At 66.8% G+C, this 23875-nt stretch overlaps 2 protein-coding genes across 3 annotated transcripts in view; both read left to right on the top strand.

Annotated features, from left to right (window-relative positions):
* Window positions 1–12206: 12206 nt before the first annotated feature.
* LOC129068511 (butyrophilin subfamily 3 member A2-like) lies at window positions 12207–19523 on the top strand. Its single transcript, XM_054570748.1, has 8 exons — window positions 12207–12277; window positions 12493–12834; window positions 14362–14643; window positions 15931–16131; window positions 16231–16251; window positions 16333–16359; window positions 17494–17520; window positions 18388–19523. Exons 2-8 carry the CDS (start codon window positions 12534–12536, stop codon window positions 18630–18632), a joined length of 1104 nt encoding a protein of 367 aa, XP_054426723.1. The 5' UTR covers window positions 12207–12277; window positions 12493–12533; the 3' UTR covers window positions 18633–19523.
* A 1810-nt stretch (window positions 19524–21333) lies between these two features.
* CARS1 (cysteinyl-tRNA synthetase 1) overlaps window positions 21334–23875 on the top strand; it is a 38051-nt gene continuing 35509 nt past the window's right edge. For both annotated transcript variants that reach the window (XM_054570736.1, XM_054570735.1), the window contains exon 1: window positions 21334–21399. In XM_054570736.1, the coding sequence (XP_054426711.1) occupies window positions 21375–21399 (25 nt within the window). In that variant the 5' untranslated portion in view covers window positions 21334–21374. The remainder of the gene's footprint in view (window positions 21400–23875) is intronic.

The following is a 23875-nucleotide window of genomic DNA, read 5'->3' as shown; positions in this document are numbered from 1 at the left end:
TCTCTCCTGCCCTTTTCTCCCTTCCCTCTGCCCCGCCTTCTGCTGACACCAGCCGGACCCTGGCCTTTCCAGCTGATGCTAAGATGGAGTCCCAGGACTCTGTAAAGCTTACAAAACTGAGGAGAGGGGGAAGCACGGGAAGGAGGGAAGAGATGACCAGCGATCCTGGGTGGGCACCGGAGGGGATGAGGGAAGGGGGTGGCGGGGGGGGTGGAGAGGAGGAGCTGAGGGCGGAGCCACCAGCCCGGCCTCTGACCCCGGAGGACTCAGGGCAGCCCCACAGACCACGGGCCTTCCCTGGCCCAGGGAGCCAGGCTCAGCCGGCAGCGCGCCCTCCGCTCCACCCCCCGCCGCCCCGCGAGGGCAGCCCGAGTGCCTCAGAGCCCGAGGGGCTAGTCAGTTGGGTGGTTACTTAGTGCGAGATTCCTACCCCTGGACTCTGGTTTCTGCGACAGCCCCTGTCCAGCAGGTGGGCCGAGAGCTGGGGGAAAGGCGCCCAGGGCAGACGGCCGCCCTCCCAGGCAGGCTCCCCGCGGCATTCGGACTGAGAGATGGAAAGGCTGCCGCAGGCACCGAGAGGCCTCACGGGACAGGGGAGTCAGCCCCGTGGGGGCAGGGCCCGGGCTCAGGATCAGCGGCTCCCGTGAGAGGCGCACCAGCCCTGGGTCACCTGGAGAGAACCTGAACTTGCTGCCGGACGCCTTCCCCCCACGGCGGCCAGCCTTCCGCCCGGGGAGCGGCCACTCAGGTCCGGAAGTCCCCAGGACTCGCTCCCAGGTGGTGGGACGGAGGGGCCCGTGGCCTTGAGCCTGGCTTCCCCAGCATCGGCCTACGGGCTCGGGACAGGTGCCCTGGGCCTCGCAAAGCGCTGACCAGCTAACCCTCGCCTGGGTTGAATGGCGGCTGAGCGCCCGGGGTCCTTGCACTGTGACGCGGCCGAGCCCAGAGACGCGGGGCTGTGCCCCCGCGGCACGGTGGGTGACGGGGAGGACCTGGGGGAAGTCGTGGGGACACGGAGCACCTAGGAAGGGCGGTCGCCCCTCCCGCCCGGAGGGGAGACCGGTGGGCCCTTCCAGCCTAGGGCTGGGGCGGGCTTCCTGGCTTCCTCCTCCCACCCAGCGCCACGCGGATGCTCCGCAGCCTGGCCACGCTTTGCTGAGGCCCGTCGGCACCCTCGCAGCGGCCAGCACGAGCGAGCACTTCCCCTCTCCTTGGGCCGCCTGTCCCCCGAGAGCTGTATGTGCTCTGCAGGACGGGCTGTGGTACCGGACTCAGCCCAGCAGCCGGGGCTCTGGCATCCGGCCCTCCCGCCCCTCCCCAGGCAGCGCGCAACCCGGCGAAGCCGCTGCCCAGGCTACGCCCCTCCGCGCTCTTCAGGCTGCGGCTCCCACCCGGGGGCAGTGCGGTTGGGTCTCGGCTCTTTCTAGGTGCCTCCAGCTCCCGAAGGCTGCTGGGGCTGCAGAACACCACGGGGAGCCTGGGCTCGTGGCCGTGCCCGATGCGCACCTGCTGCACGTTCACATTCGGCCTGCAGACACCCGTTCAGAGCCCACGCTCCGCCGGGCGGGCCCCGAGCCGGCAGAGGCGGGAGGCAGGGCTCCCGCTCTCAGGGGCCCGCGCCTCCCCTGCGGACGGCCTGCCGCACAGTCCCTGTGAGCCAGCCAGCCAGCAAGGGGGTCCAGAGCCTGGGGGGCTGGAGAGCTCGGGCACCCAAGTGCCTGGTGTCTGAGGAGTCAGAAGACTTCGGGAGCCGCGAAGGTCAAGTCCGATTTCTCAGGGTGCAGGGAGCGCAGAGGCGGCGGCCCCGGAGAAGGTGGGGCGTCGTGAGAGTGTGGGCTGTGCCTTGTGAGTGCCAGGCAGCTTCTGTGTGGGGCGAGGCGAGCCTGGGGAGCTGGGCCGGCCCGTTAGGCAGGCATCTGTCCTGGCGTCCATATGAGGGTCCCCTTGCAGGCCCCACTGGGCCGTCCCTCTGCCCCAGTCCCGGGCTCTGGCCAGGGCACAGCCCTCAGGCCGCCCGGGCGGCACCCCCCGGGCAGCGAGCGGGGCGGGCGCTCAAGCGGGGCCGGCACTGTGGGGGCAGCGGAGCTGCCTCTGGCTTCCCCAGGGCACAGGTGGCTTTGACTTGCGAAGGTCCGGGAAAGCGCGTCGACAGAAGACATCACCTGAGAGAAAACTAATTTTCCCCAGAGGACACGTTCCGTTTGGGGCAGGGAGAATCAAGTTTTCTCGTCCTTCTTCCCTCCCCGCTCCTCTGACCTAGGGGGTCGTGGCCTTTCCTGGCCCCTGAAAGGACGAGCTGCTCTCCCTGTTCCGGTGGCCCCTTCTGTCCCAACCATCGTTGGTGGCTTTCGCGCAGGTACGACAGCCGGGCTGCAGGGAGAGGCCCCGCTACGCGCAGGCAGGGAAGGGGCTGCCCCACGGGGCGCCGCAGCTCAGCCCCAGGGGCGCACGCTGGGAATCCCGGCGGTCGGGGTCTGGCCGGAGGGCCCTCGGAGCGCCTCGCCTCCCACCGGGTCCCGGGGGACATCCAGCTCGGCCGCAGCCCGCAGCCCCGTCAGAAGTCGCTGTCCGCTTTCTCCTGGCTCCCAGGCTCCCGGCCCTGCGTCCTCTGCAACGCCCTGCCCGGCGGGGCACCGGCAAAGGGAGGCACGGAGGCCCTGCCTGGCCCTGCAGAGAGGAGTCAGCGTCCCCGGGAGAGGACGAATGGGAGGGTTTCCGCGGGGCCCCCGCGAGTCCAGACCTTGTGGGCGGGGCGAGTGCCTAGAGGGGCAAGGAGCTGCCCTGGGCCCCGGGGCCAATTCACGGCAGCAGGGCAGCGCTGTGGTGCCCGGCCCCGGGGATGGGGCCCCTGCACGGTCACGGTGGGTGTGGGGCACCCGCAGTGAGCCTGCCGCCGCCCTAAGCCCTTCCCTGTCAGCACCCGGGAGCCTCCCAGCAGCCACTGGGGAAGGCGCTTCCCTTCTCCCCTGTCCCGGCTGAGGGGTGGCCGTGGGGAGGGGGCGGGGGGATGGGCAAGGAGAGAAACCTTGACCTCCAGGCCCTCACTGCTGACATGACTCTGGCCAGAAAGATGAGGGGACCTTCAGACGTCCACAGGGAGAGGGAGCTGGTGGGAGCCAGCCGTGGGGTGCGGCCGTGGGATAGGGGGGCGCACAGCCCCCGGAGCCTCCATTCCCTCTCCTGTGCGCTGGGTGCTGCTGAGGCTGCTGGCAGGTCAGAGCGGGGAGCCCGGGGTGGCGTGGGCGGTGCGGTCACGGGCAGGGAGGGGTCTGCAAGGCGCCTGTTGGAAGGCCGGCCCTGCCACCGGCCGGTCCTGCAGCCTGGTCTGCAGACGCCCCTGCTTCAGAGAGCGGGGACGCAGGTAGCGAGGACAATCCCAGGGGTGAGCGCTCACCGCGACCCGGCAGGGACCCAGGCCCAGGGGCCGAGCTGAGGGGGCCCCGGTGCGTGTCCGGCTGAGCGGACGCACAGCACTGTCTCCCCCCCACCCCCGCCCCGCTACCGGCCCCGCTGTCCCCTGTGGACGCGCGGGGCCTCTTGGGGACATCGTGGTGAGGGCCTTGGTGAGGGTTCCCGAACATCAATGTCGGTTCCCATGGGGCCGAGGCCTGGGTGGCCGTGGCCTCTGACTGCCCCTGACACCTGCACGGGCCAGGGACACCTCCTGCCCGTGACAGCCTCGGTCCCACCCGTCATGGCCGAGGGGGAGGTGTCCCATCGAGGTGTCGGTGGTGAGTGGGGCGAGGGGAGGAGAAGGTGACCACAGACGGGGTCTGAGAGCCTGGGACAGACGTCCATACTCATGCGGGGTCAGCCACACAGAGAAGCGGGGGCCGGGAGGTGTGTCACACGGAGGCTTAGAGCCCTGGGGCCCAGACACGGGCCTGGGAGTGTCCCTCCCGCCTGAGGGGCTTATTGAAAACGCAGACCCCGGGACCCCACCACAGATGCTGATGGAGGGCGTCTGAGGCGGCGCCTCGGGGGCCACGTGGTCACAACGCCAGGTCGGAGCACCCCCGACGAGGCCAATGGCAGCATGAGCTTCTCCGTCAGGGCGAAAGCGACCTCTGCCAACAGCCCGGCACAGGCGGGGCCGGAGGAATGGTCCTCCGGACGCGGCCGCGCTGCATCCTGCTGTTGCTTATTCTCGCTCCCCGCAGCCATTTTCAGAGGCGGCAGCGGGTAGCCGGTTGGGCACAGGAGTCTCTTGGGAGCAGGGTGGGCCCTTGTCTCAGACGCACGACCAGAGCCCCTGCTTCTCCCTCCCGCAGTGTGACCTGCTCCTCGCTGGCTGGGCTGCTGCACGGGGCTCATTTGCACAAAAGGGCGTCCTTCTTCTCTAACCCCCTTCTCCCAATCCTAAGCATAAGGGGGTTCTCAGAGCTTCCGCAGACTCCCCTGGGCCTCAGGGGGGAGTCCATCCCCCACCCGGACCCCGCTGGACAAGGCCAAGGTCCGGACGCGGGGGATCCCGAGCTCTAAGCCAACGGGATGGCCAAGCCTCTTCTGGGCGGAGCCGGGGTGGGGGCGTGGCCTGGGCTGCAGCCGCCGGGGCACCGCTCGCCAGGGCCCCTGCCTCCCAGGCTTCGGCCCAGAGTGTGGTCGGGCCGCCCTTCCGCACGCGGGAGGTGGAGCGAGCGTCCTCCTGGGACACGTCGACCAGCGGGCAGTTCCCTGAAAGGCCCGCACGGCAGGCCTTTCCCAGCCTTGGACCCCGCCTGAACCTGCCTCTGGCCCCAACTCACCCACCTCTTTCCCGGGCTCCGGGCTCCGCCCACAGCTTCCCGCTGTTGTTCCAGGCGCGGCGCTGGGACGGCTCCCCAGACCGGACGCAGGACCCGGCTGCCCTGACAGGCAGGGCTGCAGCGGACTCTCTGGGTCCCGGGGGGGATGGGACGCCGGGGCGAGGGCGGGAATGGCCGTCTGCCCGGCCGTCCTGCCTGTTTCCTCGCTCGAGCGCGCGCCCCCGCGGTCCAGACCGGAAGGGCCGCGGGGCCGGGTGACCCCTCGCCGCCCATCTCGGGGGGTGACGCGGGGCCCAGACGGCCCAGGAAGGAGTCACCTGTCCTTCAAAGCCGCGAGGGGAGCCCCTCGCCCCCGAGTGTCACCAAATACGAGCTCAGGGCCCCGAGTGGGGGAAGCCCCGGACTCGGAGGGTCGGTCAAGGGGGGAAACTGAGGCAGCCAGCAGCCTCCCGGGGCCCTGACCGAGGGCAGCCGCGCCGGCGGTGAGGGCAGAGCCGAGGCCAGGGCGGCCCCGCGCCTGCGGTCCCGGCCCCTGTCCTCCGGCGGTGACCGCCGTGACCCCCGCGGACTGGCGGTCCCTGAGTGGGGGCGCCGCGAGGTTGACAAGGGACGACACCACAGCGCGAAGACACCACGCAATTAGAGAAAAGCGGGGCCAGGGGGGAAGTGCCCCCTGTTGGAGAGACAATGGCAGTGACCGCAGCCTCCGCGTTTCCGTTACGGGGCCGCTCCGGTAAAGCTCGGGCCGAGCTGCGGACTTAGGGCAGCGCTGCGGGCGCGGGCTGTCCGCGCCCTTCCCAGCACCCCCACCCCGGGCTCGGGTGTGGCCCCGACGCCGGCTGCCGCGCCCGGCGGACCCGAGCCCCCAGCGCGGCCTCGACACGCGCTAACCCGGCTTTCCCCGTCCGCCCTCACCGTCCTGCGGCGGGGCCCCCTCAGGACACCCGCTTGCTTTTCCAGGGGCCTGCGCGCCCCGTGTCCTCGGGTCATCGCCCCAGAACCGAGCGGCCGGCCCTGCAGGCCGCACCACGGGAGCCGCAGCGGGTGTGCGGGCGGCGGGCACGGCGGTCGGAGGCCCCGACGCCCCTGCACCCCGAGAGCGCGGCGGGCGGGAGGCCCCAGGCCGCGGAGGGGACGAGGTCACAGAGGACGGGGCGGCCGTAGTCCCGTGTGGCCGACGCCTGAGGACGAGGGACACTCAGACACAACGGGGACGTTCGGGGAGACGGAGAGCGCGGCCCGCACCCCACGGGAGGCCGGCGCCGCCTCCGCCCCCGGCCCCGGGACCCCCCGTGCGACCCCGGGTCTCGGGCCCGCGGCCCTCGCCTTGAGGCTGCCGCCTCCCTCCGTCCGTGAAGACGGCGTCCTGGGGGCCACGGGGGAAATAGGACGAGTGTCGCAGCACAGTCAGTACAACGTAATTTAAAGAAACTTTCCGTTTTTTATCCTCCACCGAGGCCTTGTTTTCACTGCTGTTAAAAGGAAGGGAGACGCAGGAAGAGCGCGGAGGGCGGTCACAGCGCGGGGGCCCCCCCGGCACCCTCCCTATTCGGTGGGCGTGTGCTAATCGGTCGCCGGCAGAAGCCCAGAAACCGAAAGCTGCGCACCGAGTCCAGGCAATCAGCCCCTCCCCCGGCCCTGCCCCGCCCCGCGCCGTCCCGTCCGCTCCGGTGAGCTGGTGCGGTCGCGGAGTTTCCTTTCCCGAGTTGGTTGGGTTCCTCAGCCCGTCGTGTGTTCAGTGGAGTCGGGTCTCCTCCTTTCGCCGCGGTGAGCAGGTTGGTGGCGTGGGGGCGGCGCGGGCGGCCGGGAGCGACCCCCGGGGGGCCTGTCTCCCTGAGAACTGCCCCTCCGTCTCCCTAAAAACCTCCCCCATGTCTCCCTGAGAACTGCCCCCCCCCGCCTAGAGGCCCTGTGGAACTGCCCCTCCGTCTCCCTAAAAACCTCCCGCATGTCTCCCTGAGAACTGCCCCTCCGTCTCCCTAAAAACCTCCTCCATGTCTCCCTGGAACTGCCCCTCCGTCTCCCTAAAAACCTCCCGCATGTCTCCCTGAGAACTGCCCCCCCCCCGCCTACCTGAGAACTGCCCCTCTGTCTCCCAGGAACTGCCCCTCCGTCTCCCTAAAAACCTCCCGCATGTCTCCCTGAGAACTGCCCCCCCCCCCGCCTACCTGAGAACTGCCCCTCTGTCTCCCTGAGAACTGCCCCTCCGTCTCCCTAAAAACCTCCCCATTGTCTCCCTGAGAACTGCCCCCCCCCCCTCCGCCTGAAAACTGCCCCTCTGTCTCCCAGGAACTGCCCCTCTGCCTTGTTAACCCCCCTCGCGGCCTGTGAGCCCCGCCTTTCCCCCCCTCCGCCCTCCCCTTATTTTCCGTTCACTCGCTAAGAGATTCCGAGCGTCTGAAGCCCCGGGTCCTTCTGGAGGCCGCGCGGTGGGGGTCGGGGCGGCGGGAGGAGCCCGCGCCTGCGCAGTCGCACGAGCCAGCGGGGGGGAGGGGCGCTTCGGGCGGCGCGGGGAGCGCAGGACAGACGGAGGCTGAGGGGGGACTCCGGGCGCCCTGTGGGGGGCGGGGCGTGGGCCCGGGAAGCGGCCCCGGCGGGCGCACAGCTATGTTTCGCTCCCTCTCCGCCCCTGCCCTTCTGTCTCAAATTAATAAATAAGCTCTTTTTATTGTCTTTCTTTTTTTTAAAACAGACCTCACCGCCAAAGTCCCAACAGTGCGTCCCAGGTTTGATTCTTAGCGGCATCTCTGCCAGTGGCCGTGAAGTAGTTTTTCATTTTCTTGGTGCCGAACTCCCTGTGACTGTTGGCGGCGGTGGCCTGCGGGCGCGGCTCGTCCGGAGGCCCCTGTGCACGTGCACCCTCCGGAGGAAACGCCAGCAGCTGCCGGCTGCGCGGTGACGGGCCCGCAGGCGGCGGGAGGCGGGGCGCCGCTCGTATAAAAGTCGGTGTCCGGGGGGGAAGCTGTTTTGTTTCCAGCCGCTCCGGCCACCGCCCGCTGTGCGGTCCGCGCAGCGACGCCGCCCCACGGTCCCGCCGTCCGATCCCCGCTGTCGCTGCTCCCGCTGCTGCTGGGACACATGTGGGTGCCCCTGGGACGCTCCCGGGACAGAGAGGCTGGACAGCGGGGCGGGCGCCGCCCGGGGCTGGGCGGCGTCTGGGACGCAGTGTGAGCTCGGGATCCCGGGCGAGACCAGCCGCGATCCGCCCCACGGGCACCCGCGCGCCGCGCTCCGAGCGGCTCGGGGCGGGAATCCTCCCAGCGCAGAGCCGGCCCCCTTCCCGCTCCCGCGGGGTCGGCGCCGCCGCCGGGCGGGCCTCAGGGGACTCGGACCCCCGCAGCTCGACCTTCCCTGCGCCGGGACCCGCGTCTCCACGCGAGCGGCGGCAGGAGCCCACGCTCAGCCGAGCTTCGCTCGTGTCCTGGGTCCTTCCCGGACGGTACTGGTCGGCGGCCCGGGCGTTTGGGACCCCCGGTCTCCGGGACGCCAGACTCCGGGCGCCCTCGAACCGCCCCCAGTCCTTCCGCGCCCAGCGCCCCGGTGCCCGGGCGGGGCTGCCTGGCGCCGCAGCGCGGGCTGCGGGCGCTGGTGCCGGTCACGGCGGCGCACGGGCGCCCCAGGTGGCTCCCCAGTTTCCTGAGGGGGCGGGAGGTCGTCCACGTTCCGGGGCCCCCGTGGGGCCGTGGGCGTGGGGAAGGTAACTCACTGCTCTCGTCGTGGGACGGCCCAGGCGGTGGAAGCTGAGCCTGGGCTGTCGCAGACGCGGAGGCCCCGAGGGCTCCGTTCCCTCCCCGAGGCCCGCGGCGCGGACTGACGCTCCCCCTGGTGGCGGGAGCTCCGGGCGGGACTTTGTCTGGAAGGGGCGGGAGGGGAAACGCGCAGGAGGGACGCGCCGAGGAGGGAGTAGCGGCGCTGCGTCGAGGGGACAGTGCGCGGGCGGCGCAGCCGCGCCGTGACCGGCGGAGGGTGGGCGCGTCTCTGGCGGCAGCGCGTCTGAAGGGCCACCTTGGTTCCTTTTGAATCGGCGTCCAGAATTGGCTGCCACACAGGCTGTTCACCTGCAGTGACGCAGGAGCTAGCAGGTCGCCGTTTACGGAACTAATGTTGAAGGAAGGGTGGGTGGGTTACGAGGTGTGTGTCTCAAAGATTTTTAAGGAAAGATGTTTGTTCCAGAATTATTTGTAATAGAAAAAATCTGAACCATCGTACACGCACGTTAGTTAGAGAGTGGCCCCCCCACGCAGCGTCTGACCACTGAGCGCATGCTGACCGCGTGTCTGTTCTTTGGAGAAACGTCTGTTCAGGCTTCTGCCATTTTCAAAGAGGGACTGGGGTTTTGGGGTGTTATCTTGTTGCTTGTCAAGTGTGGTTATTAACCCCTGATGGCCCGTATCACGGGCAAACATCCTCTTCCATTCTTTAAGTCGTCTTTTCACTTTGTTGCTGGTTCCCTTTGCCGCGCAAAACCTTTCCTTTGATGTGGTCCCATCCGCTTATTTTCCCGTGTCGTGTCGCCCTTGCCCGAGGAGACAGGCCCAAAAGGACTTTGGGAAGAGCGATGTCGGAGAGGCCGCGGCCTGTGTTTCCTCCCAGGGCCGGGGGTCCGGGTTGAACATTGAATTCCTTCACCGAGTCTGTGTTTATTCTCGATTGCGGTGTAAGAACCGGTCCAGTCACAGACTATGCCTGTGTCTGTGCGTTTTCCCACCTCCCGTGAAGAGGGTGCGTTTCCCCCGTGGTGTGTCCCCGCTGCCCTGGTCCTGGAAGAATTGTCCACACAGGTGAGAGCGCATTTCCCGGCTCTCTGTTCTGTCCCCGTGAACAGTGTCTGTTCTTGTGCCAGTGCTCGATGGCCAGGGCTGTGATGCCTTTACTTTTGTTCTTTCTTTACCTGTTCTTTTGGCCACTTGGTGTCCTTTGGGTTCCATACAGATTTTCGGATTCCTTGTTCTCCTTCTGAGAAGGCGGCCACAGGTGTTCTCATCAGTGTCGTCATGAAAGCGCGTGTTGCTCACGCAGGGAGGACATGGTAACAGTATGAATCCTTGGGAACCGGGAGCGCACCGCCGCCTTCCCTGTGTTTGCATCCCCTCCACCTTCTTCACATTGTCTCGTAGTTCTCAGGGCGCAGGGCTTTCCACTCTTTGGCTGAATTCATTGCTGGGTCTTTTATGCTTTTTGATAACGTTGTAACAGGGAATGATATAGTTTTTCTATCTGGTTATTTATTATCGCTACATAGAAATGCTCCTTCCTGACTTCCCTTAGAAGTTCTGACGGAGTTTTGGGTGGGGTCCTGACACAAGCTTACGAATTGTGTCCTGTCATGCGCGCACAGTGTGAAGTGTGCTTCTCCCTTTGGACTGGCATGGTTTTCCTTCTTTGTCCCTTCTGACGCCGTTGCTAGGACCTGCAATGCCACCCTGCGCAGACGTGGCGGTGGCGGCGTCCGTCCTCACTGCTGATCTTCCAGAGACAGCTGTCAGCTTCTGCCATTGAGAGTTAGCTTAGCTGTGTGTCTAGGAATTATGTTCTTTATAGAGATTAATTTTATTTTTTTAGAGGGAGGGGAGGGAGAGAGAAAGAGAGGGAGAGAAACATATGTGTGTGGTTGCTTCTCAGGCACCCCCCGCTGGGGACCTGGCCCGCAACCCTGGCCTGCGCCCCAACGGGGAATGGCACCCACATGGCTTTGGTTTGCAGGCCGACACTCGATCCACAGAGCCATCCAGCGAGGGCACGACTTATAGTTTTAATAATGGGTTTTTATTTATAATGATAACAAAGTTGGATGCAGTTTATATAGTTTGCTATTGTAGATTTTCCTGTAATGAACAGCATTCTATAGGAACTTTTGAGTTAATTCCTTTTTTTCTTTTAAGAGTAATTCCTGCAGGGTAGTCTGTGGGACTAAGGATAAAACTTTTTCAAGGCATTTGGTAAACCAGGAAGGGCTGGAAAAGAAAACCCCACAACAAAACATCCCAGGGACTCTCTGTGGAGGGCGGGCCCCTTGCAGTACAGCCTCCCGCTGGGTGAGGCGTGGTCTGGGAGCCCAGCTGCGTCCGGCACCAGGTGGCGCTTGGGGACCCCCATCCGGCCTTACCGACCTTTTTTTGAAGACTCTTCCAAAGCGTTAGCCCATCTGATGGTGGGTGATTTATGAGCCAGCTGCCCATAGGCCGCTGAGTGTCCTGCAGTTTTTGACCCAAACACCACGTCCTCACCCTCCCTAGTCACCTGATCTCAGCCAGTGTGACTCTGTTTAATTTCCCGGATGAAAAAAGTCCACAGACAGAAAAGTTGCTGATGTGGGAAACGTCTCCGATGTGGGAAACGTCAAACAAAAACGGCAGAGGCACTAAACGACGTCAATTCGTTAAAACGACAAGTGCGAACACTGTCGCGGGTGGTGGGAACGGATCTCCACAGGTGCGCGGTGTCCAGCGGAGAGGCTGTGAAGGCGACTGAAGTTTCACCCTGTGAGAATAAAAACACAGTGTTCATAAATAAAGTGCGTCTGCGGCTCGCCCCAGGGACATATGTGGCCAAATCCATCCACAGGTTACATTCAGATGAAAGGCCGGGTAGAATGAACATTATAATTACTTACATTTCATTCTTTCGTGTCTTACATTTTGAAATTGCCTCTACTCAGGAATAAGAACCAATAAATGTGGCCCCGGCCGGTGTGGCTCAGTGGATGGAGCGCCGCCTGCGACCAGAGGCCTGGGCTGTGGGCCGGGTCCCCCGCGGGGGGCGCATAAGCGGCACCCACACGCTGAGGATTCTCTCCCTCTCTTTCTGCCTCCCTTCCCCTCTCTCTAAACATAAATAAATACTTTAAGAAACAATAACTGCCCTTCAAAATATGCGGAAATATAGTGCCCACTCTGGAACCTTTGAAGCTTTGAAACACGCAGACAACTTTAAAAGTACAGGCGCAAAGGCCCTCGGCGTCTGCTCTGGAAGAAATGGGGCCCCTGGAAGGGACCGAGCAGCAGGGAGCTGAGGGGCAGGAGGCGCTGGCTGCCGAGCAGAGCGCGGCCTGCAGGGGGCAGCGCTGGGACCCGGGACGCAGAGCTGAGTCCCTGTGTTCCTCAGAGGCTGACGCTGGGGGCGCGCCCGGCTGCGCCGGGGGAGGGTGAGCGAGTGGCGGGCTTGTGAGCACCTTGCGCAGGGGAGCCCAGGACTCCCTGCGGGCGAGGGTCACGCTGCGTCCATTACCTTTCCCCGTTTCATGGGTGATTTCCATGTAGGATCCAAAGGGAAGCGACTGCCCAGGGGACACCAGCAGAGGGCGCAGTGGGGTCATTTGTAAAGGCAGCTCCGGCCAGGGATGGCCCTGGGAAGGGGCCCTGGGAAGGCAGGGTCTCCATGGGGAATTCCCCGCCTTCTTCCAGGTGGTCACTGCTACCCCCTCCCAGGAACTCGCTCTGCACGGCAGGTCGCGATGGTGAAGGGCCAGGCCCTCCGCCTGCTCGCCCTCCGCGTCTGCCTCTCCGTGGTCCCGCTGCCCGGCCCCTGCTCAGGTAGGCCCCGCCCTGCGTTCATTGGTCTGAGGCATTTACCTCTCTCTGACCCAGTCAGCACCTGGACTCCCCGCATCCCCGCGGGGCCCGGCCAGACACACCGGTGTCAGGACTGAGCTCCCTCTAGTGTCCCTCCCCCGCCCTCCCCCTGCCTGCGACACCGCCTGGCCTTCGGGCCCCAGCGCCCTCTGACGGGCCCCCCTTCTGACGACCAGCTCACTTTGCGGTGGTTGGACCCCCTGGGCCCATTCTGGCCATGGTGGGCGAAGACGCTGCGCTGCCCTGTCGCCTGTTCCCGAAGATGAGCGCCGAGACCATGGGGCTGATGTGGGAGCGACCCAGCCCCAGGCAGGTCGTGTACGTGTACACGCCTGGGCAGGAAGACACGCCCGCAGCCGAGTATCGAGGGAGAACGTCGGTTTTAAGGGAGGACGTCGCTGCGGGGAAGGCCGCTCTCCTGATTCACAACGTCACAGCCTCTGACAGCGGGAACTACCTGTGTTACTTCCAAGACGGGGATTTCTACGCGAAAGCCCAGCTGGAGCTGCAGGTGGCGGGTGAGCCTCAGGGTGCTCTGGGCGCTTTTCTGTGGGGTGGCGGGGGCTCGAACGCCCCTCAGGCCCGGGCGGCGCCCCACCAGCAGCGGCCGCCCCGCCTCTGACTGCGCTCCTCTGAGGCCGGGACTGACCCGGTTGTCGCCCAGGAAGAGCCCCTCCCGCATGAAGTGCAGAAGCCCCGCCTGCGGACCCCCAGGGCGCAGCAGGTGGCAGAGTGGGGGAGGGGAAGGAGGAGGACACCTCCCCTAGCGCGTGGCACACGGGTGTTTGGGGTCAGCACGTCCGGGCAGCGGCCCTGGGCCGTCCAGTGAACGCCGCTGTGGGTCCCTGAGGTTGAGCTGCCGAGATGACACCAGCAGCGCCCGCGTCCTCCTCCTAAAGCCGCGGGAACACACCTGCAGTGACGCAGCTGGGTCCCTGTGGTGGCCGTGAGGGAGGACTCACCCGTGAGGACCCCGTGGGCGTCGCGGTGAGGGTGTCGGGGCGGACGTGGGCACCCTTGGCCTGTAGGGCACTTCCCGGGAAGGGGAGCAGGGCCCTGCTGTGTGTGAAGGACGCTGTCAGGACGGCGCAGGGTGGGATCGGCCGCCCAGGGCCAGGACGGCGCCGGCGGGTCGCTCCTCTGGTCTGTGCGCTGCCCGTGTCCCTCCTGCGCAGGCCCGACTCTCGTCCCTTTCTCAGGACACAGCCCTGCCCGGTGGCGTCTGCCCGGGTGGTGCGTGGGGCCTGGCCGAGGAGGGACCGTGCGGCCTGCAGGCTGGTCCCTGCGGGTCTCCTCCGCAGCGGGGTCCCCTCCCCGGGTCCGCAGCTCCTCCCCGATGAGCGCTCCCTGCAGGACCCTGCGTTTTCAGGGCTTCCCGAGGCCTCCCCCCGCCTCCCCTTGTGTGTAGGGCCTGGGGACAGGTGGCAGTAGCTCCCCCGTTCCTGGCCCTGGGCCGCTGTCCTCTGTGGGGAAGTGTCCCCTCCCCACGACCTTGTTGCAGAACCTTCTCAGGTCGGGAAGCGGGAGACAAGCTGCCATCTGTGGCCCGGTCACAGCCAGAGCTTCCCGAGGGGACGGACACTCTACGCCCTGGCAGCCTTGAGAGAACGTGCACACCTTTCCCCCACGGGGCAGAGCAGAGGCTTCCACGGGGCGGGAGGGACGGGGAGGGCAGTGGGGGTGACCCGCTCAGGCCCAGGGGGAGCCACCGTGGTGCTGGCCCCGGGGCGGCCTGAGGGGCTGTCCCAGGACCCAGCGTGTCTGGGCCACAGGCGGGGGGTGCAGCCGTCTCTGAGGGTGTGTCCGGGAGGCAGTGTCCACTCTGGCCAGATCTAGGTGGCCTAGCAGGAGGGTCCGGTGACGGTCAGCCCGTGTCACATGGAGGATCAGTCCCTCCTGCACAGCGCCCCCTGGGAGCAGCTCCCCGAGACACCCTGCCGGGCTCCCCCAGTGAGCGAGGCCCCCCCTGCGGCTGAGGCCCCCCCTGCGGCTGAGGCCCCCGGGCACAGGGGGCCCCCATGACCCACCGCGCTTTCCCTCCCCAGCGCTGGGCTCCGAGCCCCTCGTGGAAATGCAGGGCTACGAGGCGGGAGGGGTCCGTGTGACGTGCAGCTCTGCCGGCTGGCACCCGCGGCCCCGCATCGAGTGGAGAGACGCCAGGGGACAGAGCCTGCCCGCGGAGGTGGCGCCTGAGGCCGCGGACGCCCAGGGCCTGTATGCGGCCGCAGCGTCTGTGATCCTGGAAAGCGGCTCTGGGCAGGGGGTGTCCTGTGTCGTCAGCAACCCCCTGCTGGGCCAGGAAAAGTCCGCCAGGGTCTCCATCGCAGGTGAGCGCCCTGCCGCGGCCCTGGGCTCCGCGGGGGTCCCTGGGGAGGCGGGGTGTCCGCGGCTGCGCTGGGTCTCTGCAGGGGACGGCAGGCGCAGAGCGGGGACCTGCTGCTCCGTCCCCGTGAAGCTGCTCAGGTCACAGACGCCTTCTGAGCATGTCCTGCTGCCGCCCGTGGGGACAGGCGATGGGAACGGGGCCAGTGGGACCGATGAGCACTCACACCCCAGAAGGGGACGAACACGCGCACCCCCAACCTTAGAGAAAGAGCCAGTCTCCTTAAAGCGTAGGAGAGCACGGTAGGTCAGAGCAAAAGCGGGGACTGTCCGTCCACAGAAAAGTGGAACTCGGGAGAGGGCGCCAGACCTCAGCGACGGGGCAGTGCCTTCCGCCTGTGACGCTGGTAACAGGAGGCACGGCCAGGTGGCTGGTGACACATTCTGATGGCGGGATTGTGTGGAGACAGTCGCTCTTACACATTTGTCGTTACAGTCCTGTGTATTTGGGCGTGAATTGGCCTGACTTCTATTGGGGGCAATAGAATGATCCTTATGCAAACTCTACTTATTGATCTAAAGCCCCGCTTTGGGGACATTACGTGACCGATCAGCTTGCAGGACTGAGAAACCGCGCCTGTGAACGCTTGTTTCTTATCGCAGCCACGGCAGAAACAGAGTCGGAGGCTGTGCTCGTGCCACCGAGGCCCGTGCGTGCGGGGCGGTGCCTGTGAGGGGGGCCCCGGCCTGCGCCCCCCGCTCCGCCGGGGAGGCCCCCGGGACGCAGGGGGCCGGGCAGCCAGTGCGCGGACCCGCCTGTGTAGATGCTGTTTTCACTCTAAACAAGATAAAATGAAACCAGGTGTTCGTTTTTACGTATTTAAAGGTTAACAGAACGTGCAGGGCAGGCGGGGGGCTTGCAGGCCCGTCACAGGCAGGCACTTCAGCCCCTCAGGGATCGGGACGCCAGGAACCGGTGGCCGAGCCATTGGGTCAGGGTCCCCGAGCAGGTCGGGCAGGAGGCCCGGGACTGGGACCCCAGGCTGCGGCCCCGCAGCTCAGGTCTCCGTCTCCGGTGAAGCCTCACCGGCTCCTGGACGCTGGTCACCGGGGGGGGGAGCGAGGAGGGGAGAGGAGGCACGAACAATTTGCACGTGTCTCTTGATATTTGCACTGGTCCCATTGGGGACGCTGACACTTGAACAGAACTGCCCTTATCATCTGGCAGGAAGAGCTCTGGGACTTTGGGAAGGGACGGGCCACCTTCAGGGGCTGAGGCTGTCCCTTCGCAGGTCCCTTGTTCGAGAGCGCGCAGCCCTGGAAGGTGGCCCTCGCGTTGAGCCTGGTGACTCTGCTGTTGCCCCTGGTGGGGACGGGGTACTTGCTGAGGCGACAGCGGAAGCAGATCCAGGCCCTGTCCCAGGAGGAGGGCAGAGCGCGAGCTGAGAAGGACGCAGCGCGGGCGGGCGAGCAGCGGGAGCCAAGGGCCCAAGGTGAGGCCCCGCGGCAGGTGGGCGCCGCCACCCCCTCTGCCCACCCGCCGCGCGGATCCTCCCAGACCCCTTGACAGCCCTTCCTGTTTCTGTTTCCAGAGAAGCTGCAGGAGGCGCTCCGTAAGTCCCAGTCTGAGTCCCCTGCCGTCCTGGGGTCTCTTGGGGACACTCATCACCGACGACTCTCGTTGTTCCTTGCAGGGTGGACCGTCACCGGGTACCGACCATGTGAGTGCCCCGGACCCACCTCTCGGCCTCTCTGCGGGGACACTCCCGCCCCGTCCCTCACCCCTACGGGCCCAGGGGAGGGAAGGAGGACGGTGATGGGGGGCGGTGCCGCGGTCCTTCTCAGAGGCGGAGGCGCTGCGGCCTCTCCACCAGGGGGCGCTCGCGCGGGACACCCGGGGGAACCAGGAAAGGGGAAGGGCCGGGGGGTGACTCGGTGAGGGAGGTCCTTCCCTCCCTGGTTGGGTCACAGAATCTGTGGCAGCAGAGACGAAAAACAGAAGGGCAGAGAGAAGTGACTCTTAAAAAGAAGAGTAGCTGGTGTCAGTCATCACAGATGTATCGTCCCTGCTGGAACAGTAGGACCAGAAATGTTCTCGTTACGTGGCCCCCTCGCCTCCGGGAGGGGCAGGGACAGTGCAGATAAGGCGGATGGGGCCCAGCACACAGGTGTGCACGCGTGTGCGCGGGGACCCCCAGGGCCGAGAGTAAGAGGCCACCGCTCATCCATGGGGGACGCGGTCCCTGTCCCCTAAGGTGGCCTGACCCCGCACAGCGCCAAGCCCTGACTGTACGAGGCAGTTCCTTCCCTGTAGAGCAGGGTCTCTCGTTGGCACAGCGGCGCTGCCAGGGCCACGCGTCTTGCGCGTGGGGGCGTCACTAGGCAAACTACGGGTGACGTGAACACCAGCGCCGTGGCCCTGGACTGCCCCTCTGTGACAGAGACAGCCCTCAGTGACTGCACGGGGTCCGCAGGGCGGACGTGCGGGACGGGGGTGGGGCTCCCCAGGGGCAGGTGGGGGCCGGGCGGCAGCAGGTCCCGCGCTGTCCTCAGGACGATGTGCATACAAACTATGGCTGGGTTGTCTCTGGAATTTCCCATTGACCCCTTTCCCGGCACCGTGGACAGACGGTAACCGCCACTTTGGGGAGAGACACCGTGAGAGGGCCGACTGTGGCGCAGACATGGCGGAGCGGACGTGAGGGACACGGGGACAGCCCGCGCAGGGCGCCCGGGGGCCCTGAGCCCAATGGAGGGGGACCGAGAAGGGAACAGGCGGAGGGGAGGGGCAAACGGGAGCGAAGGGCACCCACTCAGACGCACAGCTCAGCTGACGCCGTGCCCGTCCCTTGCAGGTGGGGAGCCGTCGCAGGCCTGTGCAGGTGAGTGCGCCTGAGGGTCCCCGGTGTCCTGGCTCCCGTGGGGGACGCATTTGCCCTCTTTGGCTGCTGGGGGAGGGAAGGTCACCTCGGCTCAGGGGCTCATTTCCTGTGGCTGAGCCGCCCCCTTTGTCTGGACACTTGGAGGGGACCTTCCCGGTGCCGCGTCCCCTCGCCCAGCGGTCACGCCAGCGCCCTCCCCCGGGCCACCCGGCCGTGTCCCCGGGCCCCCGCGCGAGGGGCAGCGCAGCCCCGGGAGGGCTCAGGCCTGACCCGCACGGCCGCGGCCGTGGGAAGCGGGTGTTGGAGGGACTGAGGAGCGAGAGAGAAGAAGGTGCATGGGGACCGTGGGCGGGGGCAGGACAGCAGTGACGGGCTTTCCTTGTCTGTGTCCCCAGGACCTCCCCTGCCCCCTCCCTCCTCTCCAGCTGTTGATGGGCACAGTTCTGGGTGGGGGTGACCTGAGGCCATGGCCTCAGAGGCGTGTCCGCCTGCCCCGAGAGCCCAGGGAGCGGGGACCGTGGCCGTCCCTGGGCGCCCAGGCCCCTGTGGGAGAGAGAGCCGCCAGGGGCAGGGCCGGAGGGAGGGCCGCCGGGAGGCGGGTGTGAGCTGGGCCAGCTCCCGGCTCCGGGCTCCCGCCCCCTCAGGCCGGCGCAGCCCCGAAGGAGGGGCTGGCCTGGGTGTCAGAGTCCCCTGAGTGGGCGAGGGCCGCTGCGGCTTCCCTTGGCCTGGCCCGGGGTCGCGTCCAGCACACGAGAGCGACCCCAGGCCTCAGGTTTACCGTCCTGCCGAGACCCGGGCCCGGCGGGCTGAGGCTCTGAAGGCCGGGGACAGTGGCTGACGCCCCCGCCGCATCCTCACCCTCTGCAGAGGACGTGGTTCTGGATGTGGACACCGCACAGCCCGTGGTCCCTGTTCCTGAGGACGAGAGGAGCCCGCAGCCGGCGGGCGGAGAGAAGGCAGGGCCGGCCGGCCAACGCGGAGACATGAGTTACATTCCTGTGTGCGGGGCTGTGAGCGCATCACGTGTGGAGACAATTCTGGGAGGCGGGGGAGGGGACAGGGCGCAGCAGGAAGTTGGGGTGCACAAGGCGGACATGGAGAGGAAATGCTAGGTTAACAGGCTCGAGAATGGATTCTGGGTCCCAGGGCCGTATCCTGGGAATTATGACCTCGTTCTCACGGTCCCCTGGAGTGAAGTGACAAATGTCAACCCTCCTGAGAGAGCGGTGTCCTCCTGGACTCTGGGACGGGGAGGGCTCCGTCTACACTGCCCCCGATGGATCACATGTCCTCTCCTCCGTCCCACCCCCTCCTCTGACCTCGGGGGCCTGTTTTCAGGGTCTGACGGGGGAGCCCACGGCCTTGAGCGTTTGCCCAGCACAGAAACCTGCGGGGGATGAGCCCCCTCCCGTGTGCCTGAGCCTGGGCCTGGCCCTTCCCTGGGGACCCCGGTGGCCTCGGGCTCAGCTGATGGGATCAGGGACCCTCCCGCTGAGGAAGTACCTTTGCTTCTCGCTGCCCGGCCTGGCGCTGAGGGCGTCCTGCACAGCAAAGCGAGTCGGCAAGACAGCGCCCACTAAGAACACGCGCAGTGATGGACGCCACTACCATTCATTCATTTTTCCCCGTGAGAGAGGAGGAGACCGGGGTGCACACAGGAAAGCAACTCTCCTAAGGTGACTCGGGCCGCCGACAGCCCCAGGTGACGTTGGCAGATGGCGCCCGTGTCCTGGGTGCCACACTGACGCCTCAGGGGGCTCTCGCTGCTCTCCTCACAACCTCCCGGTGCGGAGCCCGATTTGACAGTGTGGACACCGAGGCAGGGTCCCGGTCACAGATGTATGAGATCCACGCAGACGTAGCGCTGCTGGGAGATGCTCGGCCTCTGCCCCTCCCTCTAGCCTGTCCCTGGTGGCCGATTGTTCTGGTGGCCCGGGTGCCTCATCCTCTGGCTTTGTATCCATGTCTTGTCCCTCCTTCCCCAGTTGGGGACATGTCTATGCTCCGTTCCCTGAAATAAAGGAACACACCCGTTGGGTGTTGCCCTCTTGGGGGCATTCTGGAAATGGGAGTCATCTTCCTGGGCAGAGGCCCCACCCAGCAGGGGGGCCGTCCGGGCGTGGGGGCCCTGGGGAGGGTGCGCTGCAGTTTGCTGGGAGCAGTGAGAAGCCGGTCCAGGACGTAGGGGTCCCATAAACTGTTCGACAAGCCAGTTGAGGACATGGAGTCACTTGGCCTGGGTGGCCTCTCGCTCATTTGGCCTGGGCCCTTCCCCCCGCGACGGCCCCCTCCCCGCCCTGCTGCCCCCAGCCCGGCCCTGGCTTTGGTTCCTCTGGGATCACTGTTCCCAGTACTCTATAGTCACTAGGGCGGAGTGGGTGGCCTGCCTTCGCTGGGACACCTCAGGGTGCCCAGGGCGCCCGTGAAGGAGGGCAGGGGCCGCTGACCACAGACCCCACAGACCACTGCAGAGGGGGCCGTGGCCCTGCACTCACAGCTCAGGAAAGAGGAGCGACCAGCCGGAAAGGGGCGGGCAGGGCACGGCAGGGCGCCTGGGGTCCCCCGCCGTCCAGGCCTCTCCACCGGGGCCCCCACGGCCCGGGACAGGAGGGGCTGGGACGGGGCCCAGCCGGATCAGGCGCGGCAGCCGTACGCAGCCCGCCCTGAGCCCCAGAGGGCAGCGGCCCTGCCGGGGCGTGTGTGCCCTCGCCCTCCGGGGGGCAGTTTCTGCGGGGCCGTGTGGGGCGGGCTGCTCTGGACAGCAAGCCGGGCCCTTCCAGAGCCGGAGTGGTCCTCCCCGCCCCCCACGCGGCTGACTCAGGAGCTCCCCCTCCCCTGTCCTGCAGCCTGGGGTCCTCTGCACAATTCTTTCTGTCCTTTGTGTGCAGGGCACTATCGTCACTCCACAGGTCGGGAAGGTGGGGTAGGCCCGGCCCAGAGAGGCGGTGTCCAGGGCCTCAGCGCAGCCCTTGGAGCCGGCTTCTGGGGGCACCACAGGTGCCGCGGGTGATGCTCCAGAACGACGCGGGGTCCGGGGCTGGGCCTCCCATCCCGTCCCCTTCTCAGGACCCTGCTCCCAGTCCCCCGGGAGTCTATGAGGCTGAACTGCTGGATGCTGTGCGGAGAATTCCTCCCCTGCCCGACTTGGGAGCAGCAGAAAGTACCAGGTTCTGGGCGACACGGGCAGGTCAAAGGCATTTGCCACCGGGCGCTGAAGGGACCGGCGGTGAAGCTGCAGTTCCCTCCGGCAGCGCTTGCCCGACCCACCGCCCTTAACAATCTGCTCCTCCGAAATCCAGGCAGTAGGTCTGATACCGGTAAGGTTTCAGGTGCGCTGATCCGACCTTTCAGCGCCCCCTGAAAAACACCAAACATCACGCGGAGAAGACCGGTGCGCTTAGGCCGCGTCTTTAAAGCTGGAACCCGCCCCCAGCCTCGGGCTCCGCCCCTCCCACTGGGCGCTGTTGTCTCCGAGGCCCACTGCTGTCAGGGCAGAATTGGGGTCAGTGCTGACTTCAACACGAATGCACGGGATGACCTGTCTCTCCACGGCGGGACTGCAACCTCGGCCCCTCGCGCCGTGCGGGGCCTCTTCGCGGGACCGTTCTTCTTCCCAGCATTGAACGTGGTACTGGGGACCACGCTTCAGGGCGCCGGCCGCCACCAGGGAAAGAGTACGACTCCCAGCGTGCCGGTGGCCGGCGGCGTCCTATCCGGAGAGGTTGCCTAGCGACCGGGTGTATCCGGTAGGCTGGCCAGGAGCGGGGCGGGGCTTGAGGGCGGGACTTCCGGGCCGGCAGTTGCATCAGACTGCGGGAAGTAGTCGCAGCGAGTGCGGGTCTCCGAGTGCTAGGATGGCGGATTCCTCCGAGGAGTTGGGTGAGTGCGCGCGACGGGGCGCGCGGAAGGTGACTCCACCCGGAGGGGCGGATCCCTGGGCCAGGAAGGGAGCGACCAGGGGCCCAAGGGTTCTGAGTCACCTGTCTCGTGGGGGTGGGCTCCCAGGCCGTTTGGGGCCCGAAACTCGGGGGCCTCTCTTGTCTACAAGGCGGAGGGGAGACCGCGGGACCCCCGCGGGTTGGGCCTGAGGTCATGACATCCTCTGGGGAGTGGCCCCTGGCGCGAGCCCCGCAAGGCCACTCCCTGGCCAGCATCAGTCCCCCATTGGGTTGTGCCAGGGTCCTCTTGCGGCCGAAACCCGAGATGGCCTTGCATGTCCCCAGCCGTGCCTTGTCCGGCCGCCCCGGCCAGACTTCGGGGACAGGCCGCGCCCGAGGGGTGCTGGGGTTCCCGCCGGGCCGGGCAGCATCCCGCGGGTGGGCGGAGGGCGTCCCGAGTTGGCACTTAGGAAAATGGAGCTGGGAAGCGCCGGGTACGCGACACACATGACAAGGCTTGGGGTTTTATGACGGCTTCACCGCGGCCAGCAAGCGGCGTTATGACCCCTTTTATTGGCCCGGAGGTTCTGTGGGCAGCTCCGGCCCTTCCGGCCGAGTCCCTGGCGTCCGTGGGGTAGCCGCGGGCGTCCGCAGGCTGGCCCCCCAGGACCCCGGGTGCAGTGCTGGCAGGAGCAGAGCGTCACCGGTTCCTGGCGGTTCGGTGCGCACCTTCTTCAGGGCGAACGCTGTGTGTGGGTTTTGGTCCCTTGGGCGGCGGAAAGGAGATGCCAATTCTTCTGAGACCCCCGGCGGCCGCCGGCAGTTCCTTGGCCCCTGTGGTCCCCCTGCTCCCGACGGCGCGCTGGGTCCCCAGGTGGGGAACTCGCTACCGCGGGAGGCACCCAGGCGACAGGCAGCTGAGCCGCCCCAGCACCCCCGCCGGGGCTCCCCGCTCGCCACCGACGGGGTGTCTGGGGGCCAGCGCCGCGCCCCCCGCCGCAGTCCAGCAGGCCTCACACATCCCCCCGCAGCCGCGGTTCCCAGCGGGATTGCGGAGCCAGCAGGCTGGGCCGGGGTCCCAGCCCTGCGCCTCCCTCAGCGGCCCGCGGGGTCACGCCGCCTCTCACCGATGTGGGGGTCCAGGGGCAGGGGACAGAAAGGCGTTGGGGGCGCCGGGCCGGGATAGGCTGCCCAGGCGGAAGAGTGCAAGCTGGGTTCCTGCTGTCTTTCAGATGGGGTGTGTTCTTGGTTCATTTTTTCATGTAGGCGACACTGTTTTTGTGTCTTGTTTCTTTCGTGGCTTCAGAACTTGAGCTTGTCTGAGCCTTGGTGAGAATCTTCCTGTTTTGTTGGACCACGAGGCCTGGGGTGGGATTCGCCCCCCAGGAGGCCAGGCACTGGCAGGCTTCTGGGTTCCCGCCCTTCACGCTGGGGCACGTCCCGCCCAATGCTCATTTCCAGGACACGGCCTGCCTGCTCTTTCCTGCTGCCATCCACACGCCCTGTCTCCCGTCTTCCCCACAAGGACAGCGGCGGCTCCAGGAGAGCCACGAGGGTTCTGGATGGTCTTGGGACCCAGTATCTGAAGGCCGCTTGTTCCTAAAGTGACTGTCACCCCAGACTTTTCCCGGGAGCCTCATCTAGGATAGTCGTCCCGTTTTGCGTCGCTTTCCCTAAGTTGACTCAGAATGTCTGGTCCCCTGTGATGACCGCGGATGCACAGCCTCTCCTTTTAGCTTAAGGTGGGTGCGGCCGCTGAGGGGGCGGGTCTCCCCTCTCAGGGCCTCGGCCGCTGGGCTCCTCTCTAAGGCCCTGCCCTGCAGCCCTGGGGCCCTGTCGGTGGCCACCACTTAGATCCGAGTCAGTGCTGCTCTCCGTCCAGTTTCCCTCGGGGGGGTCTTCACAGTGGCCCTGTGGCACGAGTGTGGCGGCCCCGGACGAGCCGCCTGCTACGGCCCGCGGCCCCCGAGCGGCCCTCTCGGAGGCACTGCCCCGGCTGCTGGACAGCGAGTCGCCCGGGTTCAGAGGAGCTCAGTGGCTTGTCCAAGGCCACAGCCAGTCAGAGGGGAGCCAGGCTTCTGGCCGGGCCGGCCCCTGCAGCAGGGACTGCAGCCTCTGCCCTGGGCAGCCTTGGGTGACTGTCCGCAGCGCGACGGCAGGGGTCCCTTCCAGAGTCGGGAGGCAGACGGGTAAGTGGGTTCGCGTGGCTGCGTTTCCCAAAGGAGGGCAAAGCGCGCGCCTCCAAGGCATCCCGGGTTCCTTTTTGAGAGTCACAGCAGACGGTGCTCTTGGGGTGGAGAGGGGCCACCTCCACCCCATGGGGCCCCTCCCCGTGTCCCTGGTGCCGTCCCATCGCCCTCTTGTCGCGGGGCAGCAGGCTGCGAGGGAATCCGCATCCTGGGGGTAACCACAGGCGTGTGACCGGCACTGGGGAATGAAAACCTACGGAGGCAGCGTCACACCCACTGCCTCTGTGG

The sequence above is a fragment of the Pteronotus mesoamericanus genome, unplaced genomic scaffold (assembly GCF_021234165.1).
Source record: "Pteronotus mesoamericanus isolate MK-2021 breed Mesoamerican mustached bat unplaced genomic scaffold, CSHL_Meso_final contig_214, whole genome shotgun sequence".
NCBI lineage: Eukaryota > Metazoa > Chordata > Mammalia > Chiroptera > Mormoopidae > Pteronotus > Pteronotus mesoamericanus.
The sequence above is the reverse complement of the archived record's forward strand: the minus strand, read 5'-3'. Positions and strand labels throughout refer to the sequence as shown.

Excerpts from the sequence above, each read along its gene's own strand:
- LOC129068511 (XM_054570748.1), top strand. The coding sequence starts at position 12,534 with ATGGTGGGCGAAGACGCTGCGCTGCCCTGTCGCCTGTTCCCGAAGATG. Across the intron at positions 14,644-15,930 it reads CGCCAGGGTCTCCATCGCAG|GTCCCTTGTTCGAGAGCGCG; the intron begins GTGAGCGCCCTG and ends GTCCCTTCGCAG. Across the intron at positions 16,360-17,493 it reads CGTCACCGGGTACCGACCAT|GTGGGGAGCCGTCGCAGGCC; the intron begins GTGAGTGCCCCG and ends CGTCCCTTGCAG.